Source organism: Bos indicus, chromosome 12, assembly GCF_029378745.1.
Source record: "Bos indicus isolate NIAB-ARS_2022 breed Sahiwal x Tharparkar chromosome 12, NIAB-ARS_B.indTharparkar_mat_pri_1.0, whole genome shotgun sequence".
In the NCBI taxonomy this organism is placed as follows: domain Eukaryota; kingdom Metazoa; phylum Chordata; class Mammalia; order Artiodactyla; family Bovidae; genus Bos; species Bos indicus.
In genome coordinates, this window is record NC_091771.1 from 70,712,647 (window position 1) to 70,724,839 (window position 12,193).

The 12,193-nt window shown below is 41.3% G+C and overlaps 1 protein-coding gene across 2 annotated transcripts in view; it reads left to right on the forward strand.

Moving 5' to 3' along the window:
• The window catches only part of LOC139186232 (ATP-binding cassette sub-family C member 4-like), a 152,755-nt gene that overhangs the window by 23,839 nt on the left and 116,723 nt on the right, over positions 1 to 12,193 (forward strand). For both annotated transcript variants that reach the window (XM_070800394.1, XM_070800395.1), the window contains exons 7-8: positions 9,844 to 9,933; positions 11,836 to 12,027. In XM_070800394.1, the coding sequence (XP_070656495.1) occupies positions 9,844 to 9,933; positions 11,836 to 12,027 (282 nt within the window). The remainder of the gene's footprint in view (positions 1 to 9,843; positions 9,934 to 11,835; positions 12,028 to 12,193) is intronic.

Sequence of the window (12,193 nt, forward strand, 5' to 3'; positions counted from 1 at the left end):
CATTATTACTAAATCAAGATACTAAACTGCTGAAGGAAGAGGGGAAAAGGCTGTGAGTTCTGTTGTAAGGTTCTTGTAAAATCTAACTAATGGGATATTATGATTCTGTTAGAGCAGAATTCAAAATTACAGAGATGAGAGGCTTCATCAGCTACATTTTCACAAAAATAGATGAAAATGTGAACATTATTGTGTGGCAAAGTTTCCTTAGAGAAGGAAATGGCAACTCCCTCTAGTATTCTTGCCTGGAGAATCCCATGGATAGAAGAGCCTGGTGGGTAGAGTCCATAGGGTTGCAGAGTGACTGAGCAAAGCAAAGGTATTCCTATCTAGGTAAATGATGATTATGGTATTGCAGCTAATTTTTACCACTTTCATGGAATAGAAATTATAAATATTTTCAACTGAATCTAGTCTCTAATAGCACTCACTAAAAACTAACAGCCATGGCACCATAATAACATTTTTTGTGAGGTACCTAGACTGTCACGACTGAGGGAGACACAAAAATGTGAGGTAAGCATATCTTTTCCCAGAAACCTTTGAAGCCAGAGATATTAAACAATTAAGGCACTTGAAAACATTAGGGATATGTATAAACTTGCGAGTAAAACAAACTATAGCTGTACCAGCAAGCAATGAAGAAATAGTAAATCTTCATTTTATGAATCTTTAATTGTTTAAATGTAAGGAACTTTGGCTTAAGAAATGGTCAAGAGCAACTTGTCATTTCTTACTATATAATATTGAAAACCAAGTGCTAAATTCAGCCATTGTAGGGTAAGGAAACTAAAACAAAAAAGCCTTAATGACCTGGAGCCTTAATGAGCAAAAGCTCATTTTAAACTGACTTAAGTCCCTGGACTAATCCTGTGTGTCAAAGGCAGGGAAGAAGGATCCCTCTAAACCTGAAAAAACTAGTGATTCATAAGGAAACTAAAGAGATGAAAGTATGCATGCTTACCATACCACAGGGATTGGAACTAAGGAAAAAAAAGATAGGTGAGAAGAAATAAAAAGTACTATCTATTTACCTAGAACAATCATCATTAAAAATCAACAGTAATCCGATCAACTAAAATTTTTTTCTGAAATTACACTGTTCACATTTTCTGTGTCAAAACTTAAAATGATTGTCTCGTTAAAGAGTTAGTAAATGATTCTAAAACAACTTCTTTCTTGCCTCATGAAAGTTACATTTTAAGAAAGCTTGGTGAAAATCTTAAGGTACAACAGTTAGGATACTTTTTTGAAGTACAAAGGAAAATATAATTAAATCAACTTTATACTTTTTAACAGTCATAAGAAAAATGTAGGGTGGTTCCATAGATGCAGGCTTTTGACTTCATATAAATTGTTTAAGTTACTCAGGCTTGAAATAAAGTAGGTACGTTTTCAGTTATAACAGTGTAGTATCTTAGAGCAGATTTTTTATTGCCCACATCAACAGTTACATCCTCAGACCAACTTTTCCCTTCTTTAATGTGAAATAGCAAATCACCAGCATTTTAGGTTAGGTCTAGACTTTAAGGCATTGTTCTTTAATTTATAAATGATACAAAGTGCTTTATAAGTATGAACAATAATCTGTTGTACTTAACTATTTTTGTGTCCTTTCCATTCATTTCTTTAAATCTGGAATGTGGCATCATTTTTCCATGTATAAAAAATAACTGTTATCAAGCACAAAATTTTACTCTAAGGATACTAAATTTTTAAATTTATTCCACTTTTTAAATGATAGCCAAAAATCCACCTGATTGATGCTCATTTAGCACTTTCTTCTAAATTCTGGTCACTAAAGTACATCCTGAGTTTGAATAAAAATAATGCATCTTTCAGGCTTTAAAATGACTTCTTTTTAAAAGAATTTTAATTGGAGGCTAATTACTTTACAATATTGGGCTTCCATGGTGGATCCATGGTAAAGAATCTGCCTGCAGTGCAGGAGACCCAGGTTCGGTTCCTAGGTTGGGAAGATCCCCTGGAAAAGGGAATGGCAACCCACTCTAGTAATCTTGCCTAGGGACTGCTAAGTGACTTTCACTGCACCTGCAAAAGGGTCATAGGCTGTCCGCACAGGACAGTGTTTTCCATCACTTACAGACTTACATTTGACATGTAAAGAAGAGAGAATCTAATCCCACAGCAGCAGCCATTTAAGGTAAAAGAAGCAGCCACAAATATTCATGCAGAGCACTTTAAATATTCCCCTTGAGCAATATGATTTAACTGATTTTTCTTCAAGAGCAATGCTCCGATATGCATCCCTTGAAAAATTAAAGATCCCAGAATAGCATCTTCCATGTGGGACATATTGAAAGATGATATTTTGGTTTCAGTGAGTTACACTCCAGCCCTTGTTAATTTAGCAGGTCTGTTTTCAGAGGGTGGGGTTAGTGTTAGTTGCTCAGTTGGGTCCAACTCTTTGTGATTCCATGGACTATAGCCCGCCAGGCTCTTCTGTCCATGGAATTCTCCAGGCAAGAATACTGGAGTGGGTTGCCATTCCCTTCTCCAGGAGGATCTTCCCTACCCAGGGATCAAACTTGGGTCTCAGCACATTGTAGGTGGATTCTCTACCATCTGAGTCATCAAGGAAGCCCATAGGGTGTGGTAATTTTTTGTTTTTAGATTTGCAAATCTATAGAGAAAGAAAATTACAGCCTACACACCCAAGAAAGGACAGTTCCTCCAAAGAACCTGGCTGCATCAGAGGCAGACTTTGGCATGGGTTGTGAGCTCAGAGTTAGTGGTTTTAGTTACACCTGATGTGGCAGCTGCAGTGGGAGCTGTGGAGGGGAAGGCAGAGTTGTGGTGTTAGCTCTCAAATTGGTTGGCAATGGTGTGACAGCAGGCACAGATACAGAAAGAATTCTGTGTTCACCACCTGGCAGTCACTAACTTTGAATTATGTAAACAGTAGGTCTTACCTTTCATTCAGTCCAAAAGCAGGTAGTATTAGCAGTCTTAGCATCAAAACAGGAAACATAGCTGTTGTGGTTTCCCAGATTTCTGGGGCTGGAGAGGTGCTCCTGAGGAGTGGCGGCACTGAGTGGTGGTGCTCAGTAAAGCTGAGCTGTAGTCACGTCAGGGCCAGGGTGGTGCCCTGAGCTGGTCATCACACAGAGCATGGCCAGGCAGCCCGTGGCCCAGAGCAGCAGGTGGGAGAGCCCGACAATACGTCCGTCCTCTGTGCAGGTGTTCAAGTGGACCCATCGCTGCGTCCATCCTTCTGTCCCCTGCATCCTCTCCCCCAGTGTGAGCAGGTGTCCGCTGAATTGCTTTTGTACCAAACTATGGAGCAATGGCACCCCACTCCAGTACTCTTGCCTGGAAAATCACATGGACGGAGGAGCCTGGTGCCCTGCAGTCCATGGGGTCGCTGAGGGTCAGACACGACTGAGCAACTTCACTTTCACTTTTCACTTTCATGCATTGGAGAAGGAAATGGCAACCCACTCCAGTGTTCTTGCCTGGAGAATCCCAGAGACAGGGGAGCCTGCTGGGCTGCTTTCTATAGGGTTGCACAGAGTCAGACACAACTGAAGTGACTTAGCAGCAGCAGCAGCATGCAGCATTTAAAAATGAACTATCTTGTTCTTTCAAGAGCTTAATAACATGGTCACAGACTTCTGTGTAGTCCAGAACACCCTGTTCTGTTGCCTGTTCTGTAGTCCAGAACACCCTGTTCTGTTGCCCTGGCCTTGCCTATGGAAGGACTGTGTCCCTTGCTGGGGTTATTAGTAATTAGGGCTGTCAGGTTAGGTCATAGGTGAGAGAGTCCTTGGAGGGGAAGGGGAAGGCATTTAGGGTTTTGGAGAAAAGCTGAGTCTGAATGAAGCCCCTGCTGGGCTGGGAGGCAGGAGACAGACATGAGCTCTGTAATCTGCTCCCCTAGACAGCCAGATGGGCAGGTGGGGGCAGTTCTCAGGTACCCAGGTCTCATTCATGAAATGATGTGACTTGGTCTTGATCTTTAAGATTTAAAATAAATGGTTCCAGGGACTTATCTGGTGGTCCAGTGGTTCAGAATCCACCTTCCAATACAGGGGACTCTGGTTCCATCCCTGGTTGAGGAACTAAGATCTCACATGCTATGGAGTAACTAAGCCCCCTGCTGCTGCTGCTGCTGCTGCTTCTGCTGCTGCTGCTGCTGCTAAGTCGCTTCAGTCGTGTCGGACTCTGTGCGACCCCAGAGATGGCAGCCCACCAGGCTCCCCTCTCCCTGGGATTCTCCAGGCAAGCAAGAACACTGGAGTGGCTTGCCATTTCCTTCTCCAATGCATGAAAGTGAAAAGTGAAAGTGAAGTCGCTCAGTCGTGTCCAACTCCTAGCGACCCCATGGACTGCAGCCTACCAGGCTCCTCCATCCATGGGATTTTCCAGGCAAGAGTACTGGAGTGGGGTGCCATTGCCTTCTCCGACTAAGCCCCCATACCCCAACAAAGACCCAGAGCAGCAGCCAAAATAATAAAAAAAAGAATAAGCAAAACAAAGGTCTTGTGGGAGCCTCCAGATCTCAAGGTGCAGGGTTTTGAACCGTGTCTGCACAGAGTAGTAGCTTAGATGATGGTCTTTATTGAGTCAGTGTTCCCTGAGCCCGGATAACCAGTGGGGGAGGGACCCAGCAGCCATGAGTTGTCGAGTGCTGCCCCCTTCTGATCACCCCGGAGCAGTGCGCGATCCTGAGGCCTGAACACGGAAGGAACTCTGTCCTTGACAGACTGAGGGGCTGTGATAGGAAGTTGATGTTTGTAGTTGGTTCACTATTTTGCTGTCATAACTAGGTGAAAAGCAGTAAAATAGGAATCCCAAGTGTCAGGCAGGAAGAAAGGAGTTCAGTTCAGTCGCTCAGTCATGTCCAGCTCTTGGCGACCCCATGGACTGCAGCACGCCAGGCCTCCCTGCCCGTCATAAAGTCCTGGAGCTTACTTAAACTTATGTCCATTGATTCAGTGATGCCATCCAACCATCTCATCCTCTGTCATCCCCTTCTTCTCCTGACTTCAATCTTTCCCAACATCAGGGTCTTTTCAAATGAGTCATTTTTTTGCATCAGGTGGCCAAAGTATTGGAGATTCAGCTTCAACATCTGCCCTTCCAATGAATATTCAGGGATGATCTCCTTTGGGATGGACCAGTTGGATCTCCTTGCAATCCAAGGGACTCTCAAGAGTCTTCTCCAACACCACAGTTCAAAAGCATCAATTCTTCTGCTCTCAGCTTTCTTTATAGTCCACTCTCACATCTATACATCACTACTGGAAAAACCATAGCTTTGACTAGATGGATCTTTGTTGGTAAATTGATGTCTCTGCTCTAAAATATGCTGTCTAGGTTGGTCATAGCTTTTCTTCCAAGGAGCAAGCATCTTTTAATTTCATGGCTGCAATCACCATCTGCAATGATTTTGAAGCCCCCCAAAATAAACTCTCTCACTGTTTCCCCATCTATTTGCCATGAAGTGATGGGACCAGATTCCTTGATCTTAGTTTTCTGAATGTTGAACTTTAAGCCAACTTTTTCACTCTCCTCTTTCACTTCCATAAAGAGGCTCTTTAGTTATTCTTTGCTTTCTGCCATAAGGGTGGTGTCATCTGCATATCTGAGGTTATTCATATTTCTCCTGGCAATCTTGATTCCAGCTTGTGCTACATCCAGCCCAGCATTTCTCACAATGTACTCTGCATATAAGATAAATAAACAGGGTGACAATATACAGCCTTGACATACTCCTTTTCCTATTTGGAACCAGTCTGTTGTTCCATGTCCAGTTCTAACTGTTGCTTCCTGACCTGTATACAGATTTCTTAAGAGGCAGGTCAGGTGGTCTGGTGTTCCCATCGCTTAAAGAATTTTCCACAGTTTATTGTGATCCACACAGTCAAAGGCTTTGGCATAGTCAATAAAGCAGAAATAGATATTTTTATGGAACTCTTTGACTTTTTTGATAATCCAACAGATGTTGGCAATCTGATCTCTGGTTCCTCTGCCTTTTCTAAAACCAGCTTGAACATCTGGAAGTTCACATTCACATACTGTTGAAGCTGGCTTGGAGAATTTTGAGCATTACTTTACTAGTGTGTGAGATGAGTGCAATTGTATAGTAGTTTGAACATTCTTTGGCATTGCCCTTCTTTGGGATTGAAATGAACTCTGACCTTTTCCGGTCCTGTGGCCACTGCTGAGTTTTCCAAATTTGCTGGCATATTGAGTGCAGCACTTTCACAGCATCATCTCTTAGGATTTGGAATAACTCAGCTGGAATTCCATCACCTCCAGACACTTTGTAGTGATGCTTCCTAAGGTCCACTTGACTTCACATTCCAGGATGTCTGGCTCTAGGTGAATGATCACACCATCGTGATTATCTGGGTAGTGAAGATATTTTTTGTGTAGTTCTTCTGTGTATTCTTGCCACCTCTTCTTAATGTCTTCTGCTTCTGTTAGGTCTGTACCATTTCTGTCCTTTATTGTTCCCATCTTTGCATGAAATATTCCCTTGTTATTTCTAATTTTCTTGAAGAGATCAGTCGTCTTTCCCATTCTAATGTTTTCCTCTATTTCTTTGCACTGATTACTGAAGAAGGCTTTCTTATCTCTCCTTGCTATTCTTTGGAACTCCACATTCAAATGGATGTATCTTTTCTTTTCTCCTTTGCTTTTCACTTCTCTTCTTTTCTCAGCTATTTGTAAGGCCTCCTCAGACAGCCATTTTGCTTTTTTGCATTTCTTTTTCTTGGGGATGGTCTTGCTCCCTTTCTCCTGTACAGTGTCACAAATCTCTGTCCATAGTTCATCCAGCATTTTGTCTATCAGATCTAATCCCTTGAATCTATTTCTCATGTCTATTGTATAATCACAGGGATTTGATTTAGGTCATACCTGAATGGTTTACTGGTTTTCCCTACTTTTTTCAATTTAAGTATGAATTTGGCAATAAGGAGTTCATGATCTGAGCCACAGTCAGCTCCCCATCTTTTTTTTTTTTTTTTTTGCTGACTGTATAGAGCTTCTCCATCTTTGGCTGCAAATAATATAATCAGTCTGATTTCCGTATTGACCATCTGGTGATGTCCATGTGTAGAGTCTTCTCTTGTGTTGTTGGAAGAAGGTGTTTGCTTTGAGCAGTGAGTTCTCTTGGAAAAACTCTATTGTCCTTTGCCCTGCTTCATTCTTTACTCCAAAACCAAATTTGCCTGTTAGTCTAGGTATTTCTTGACTTCCTACTTTTGCATTCCTGTCCCCTATAATGAAAAGGACATCTTTTTTGGATATTAATTCTGGTGGCTCAGACAGTAACACATCTACCTACAATGTGGAAGACCTGGGTTCAATCCCTGGGTAGAGAAGATCTCCTGGAGAAGAAAATGGCAACCCACTCCAGTATTCTTGCCTGGAAAATCTCATGGACAGAGGAGTCTTGTAGGCTACAGTCCATGGGATCGCAAAGAGTCGGACACAACTGAGCGATTTCACTTCACTTTCTAGAAGGCCTTGTAGGTCTTCATAGAACCATTCAACTTCTTCAGGGCATAGAGTTAGATTACCATGATATTAAACGGTTTGCCTTGGAAACAAATGGAGATCATTCTATCATTTTTGAGATTGCATCCAAATACTGCATTTCGGACTCTTTTGTTGACTGTGATGGCTACTCCATTTCTTCTAAGGGATTCTTGACCACAGTAGTAGATATAATGGTCATCTGAGTTAAATTCACCCATTCCATTCATTTTATTTTGCTGATTCCTAAAATTTCAATGTTCACTCTCACCATCTCCTGTTTGACCACTTCCAATTTGCCTTGATTCATGGACCTAACATTCCAGGTTCATATGCAATATTGCTCTTTCCAGCACAGGACTTTGCTTTTGTCACCAGTCACATCCACAACTGGGTGTTGTTTTTGCTTTGGCTCCATCTCTTCATTCTTTCTGAAGTTATTTCTCCACTGATCTCCAGTAGCACACTGGGTACCTACCGACCTGGGGAGTTCATCTTTCAGTGTCCTATCTTTTTGCCTTTTCATATTGTTCATGGGTTCTCGAGGCAAGAATACTGAAGTAGTTTGCCATTCCCTTCTCCAGTGGACCACGTTTTGTCAGAACTCTACACCATGACCTGTTTGTCTTGGGTGGCCCTACATGGCGTGGCTCATAATTTCATTGAGTTAAACAAGGCTGTGGTCCATGTGATCAGATTGGTTAGTTTTTTATGATTGTGGTTTTCAGTCAGTCTGCCCTCTGATGAAGATGGATAAGAGGCTTATGGAAGCCTTTTGATGGAGAGACTGACTAAGGGGGAAAGTGGAGAAGCTTAAAAGGCTTAAAAAATGTTTCTTGTATATTAAAATATAGTTTCTTTTGATAGATTTTTCATTCTTAAAATCTGAAACTAGTTTTTTTGGTGATGAAAAATTATTGTCATTTTTTTAGTATGTGAATGTTGTTTAAGCAATTCAATTTTTTTCTAGAAAAAAAATTCAGTTTGAAGATTATTCAGACTTTTAATCCAAACTGTGTGCTTTTAGTCTTTTGAGCATTTTAATTAATCACATATAAACTTTTTTTTTTGACATAGAAGTTACTATTTTCTTAACAGTCAGGATATGTAAAGACACACAGACACCCTGAGTCTCTCAGGAACGTGACCTGTGACCAGCATGAGGAGTACTTTGTCCTTCACCTTTGAGTTGGATTATGTGTTGTCACATATACCTTCATGTTTTATATTTTTCTTACAGTAGAAATACCTTATTGCCCTGTTTAGCCAGGACACATAATGCATATATCATGTACAAAATTGAGGCTTTATCACTCTGACCCATGGTGTCATAATTAATTTCTTTATTACCCATTTTGTTGTTGTTGTTGTAGGTGTTGAATTAAAGCTCTCTTTAGAGCTTTGAAGATTACTTATAAGAGTTAATTTACCAAGAGTGACTTCTTAATATAAAATGCCTCTTTGCTTGCTGAACATTACTGAGTTTCATTCTATCAAATGAAAGTGGAGAGATTAGTGGAGATTTCAAATTATTTAGGGCTTCCCTTATAGCTCAGTTGGTAAAGAATCCATTTGCAATACAGGAGACCCCAGTTCAATTTCTGGGTTGGGAAGATCCCCTGGAGAAGGAATAGGCTACCTATCCATTATTCTTGGGCTTCCCTGTGGCTCAGTTGGTAAAAAATCCTCCTGCAAGGCGGGAGACCTGGGTTCAATCCCTGGGTTGGGAAGATCCCCTAGAGAAGGGAAAGGCTATCCACTCCAGTATTCTGGCCTGGAGAATTCCATGGACTTTACAGGCCATGGGATCACAAAGAGTTGTGATCACAAGACTGAGTGACTTTTACTTTCAATTTATTTATTTAGTAAAGGGCCAGGCATGCCAGGTACTTATGCTGCCGCTTTGTGGAGATTAATGAGACAGTTAAAACCAAGGACCCTGATGAAAACTTATAAATTATTAAAAACATTCCACACTGGATATTGTATTTAAGTACATTATTTTAATAAACTAGTATGCATCATTCAGTTTGCATTTCGGGAAGGTGCCTTGTCATCTCTGCTACTAAATTCTATGGGTGTCTAGAGCTGAATCCGTATGTAAATTTGGTAAAAGAAAGAGGCTTCCTAAAGGCAACTTAAAACTACTTCAAACCCCCTAAGACATAGGATTGGATGAAAACACCTTTGAGACACAGTATCTTAAAATAGGAAGGAGAAAAATGTGAGTTAATGTTAGGATATCAGTGACTATTACGTTACTTTCTCTACTTTTTAAAGTAATGTGTATTACTTTATCGAAATGAGTACATTTTTATAAACTTTAATTTGCAGGAATCAGAAATCCCAACCCTACAAGGCCTTTCCTTTACTGTCAGACCCAGTGAACTGTTAGCTGTGGTCGGACCTGTGGGAGCAGGAAAGGTAAGTTATGATGCTTTTTGTCAGCCTAATGTAATGCCACCGCCCCTATTCAGTCCTCAGAGTGGAGCCCAGAGCTGAGTGTGGCTCAGTTTGAGTTTGAATTGGGTGTATCTAGAAAGGTGTTTCTCTAGGAACATTAGTTTTGCAAAAAGATTTCATGGCCGAATACATCGGGATAAATGCACACTGTGTTTTCCTTCTTGATGCTTCATGTGACATACTTGGGAACTGCTCGTGGGGAGTTTGCACATCTCAATGAAGGACATTATTTATGTGGCAGCTGTTCAGGATGGACGGAGACAGTGGGGACTTCTTTTTGTCATGGTGGCCCCTCCAGGAAGTCTGGAGGTGGTGAAGGCTCTTCCAGGAAGCTCTGAGCATTTCTTCATGTGACTTGACTTGGTCCTATCAGTGCACGTGTAGGGAATGTACAACCATATGCTGGAGCTAAAGATATAGACATGAGCCAGACCTTGACACCTCTGCCCTCCAGAGGCAAGCAGGTTCTGGGGCAAGACAGATATGCAGGCAGACTATTTCAGCCCAGTGTGGTGAGTGCTCTGATGGCGTGGACATAGGCATGTCATTTCTGTGTGTTACAAGAGATATGAAGGACATGTACATGTGCATTTAGTGTCCTGTGTTTTGTACAACAAAATACAGAAACCTAAATGTGGGGTGTGCACACGAGAGAGTGATGATTTCCTCCATGAAGGACTTTTTTAAAAATTTAATTTTAATTGGAGGATAATCACTTTACAATACTGTGTTGGTTTCTGCCATATATCAACATGAATCAACAGCCATAGGTATACATATGTTTCCTCTCTCTTGAACCTCTTTCCCACCTCTCATCCCATCCTACCCTCCTAGGTTGTCACAGAGCCCAGGATTTGAGTTCCCTGGGCATGATGGACTTCTGTTCTTCAAATACAACAACCTCAGAGTTGTTTTAAATAATAATCTTTGGATATATTCTTCACACATAGTTCTTACTTTTTAAAAAAATATACTTATTTATGTATTTGGCTGCATTGAGTCTTTGTTGCAGTGCATAGCATCTCTAATTGTGGCATGTGGGCTCAGTTGCCCTGGGCATGTGGGGTATTAATTCTCCCACCAGGGGACCAGGGATCTAACCAGAGTCTATGGCATTGGAAGGTGGATTCTTCTTTTTTTCAGTGTTTGTTATCTGGATATAATTATTGTTTTTTTTAGCATTTCCTTTTGTACTGGGGTGTAGCCAGTTAACAATGTTGTGATAGTATCAGGTGAACAGTGAAGGGTGTATGTCAGCCATCCATACACATGCATCCATCCTCCCCCAAATCCCCTCCCATCCAGGCTGCCATGTAACAGTGAATGGAGTGCCATGAGCTGTGCAGTAGGTCCTTGCTGGTGATCCATTTTAAATACAGCAGTGTGTACCTGTTCATCCTGAACTCCCTAACTATCCCTTCCCCCAATCCAAGGTGGATTCTTAACCACTGGACCACCAGGGAAGCCCCACATAGCTTTTTAAGAACAACTATTTGTCAAGTAAAAGATACCCAGATGCAGGAGCAACTGCATTAAACATCAGATACAGAAAATATACATCCTGCTAGTCTGCTCTGCTAGTGAAGGATGTTAAACATTCTTAGTCTTTGCTGAGTAGAGCATTTCATCTGAGGGAACTCAGGCAGAGTAGATTGTTATCGTGTTAATATTGCTTATCAACCTTTAGTTTATGGTGACCAATAATGGCTCTTTTCCAATTTTTTTTTCCCTGCAGTATCAAAACTGTACTGTATACTCTTCTGATATCGTGTGTCAAGAGCCAGGGTGGGGTCGGCTGTGCTGCGGGGCATGTTCCATTCTGAGTGCACCCTGTTCACCTGTGTGTGTTCCCGTCTGTTGCAGTCATCACTGTTAAGTGCTGTTCTGGGGGAGCTGCCCCCAAGCCAGGGGAAGGTCAGCGTGCTCGGGAGGATCGCATATGTTTCTCAGCAGCCCTGGGTGTTTCCAGGAACTGTGAAGAATAACATTTTATTTGGGAAGAAATATGAAGAAGAACGATATGAAGAAGTAATAAAGGCTTGTGCTTTGGAAGAGGTGAGTAGTGACTCTTGAGTTGCATGTGGTCAAATTACGATAACATTGATTTAAGCTCTAAGGTTTGTTAAAAGTTCTTTTTTTTTTTTAATTTGAAAGGTCTTATTTGTTGCTTTATGCTGGACTTTGCATAAGTATGCAGTCATATATGTTGCTGTTTTAATTC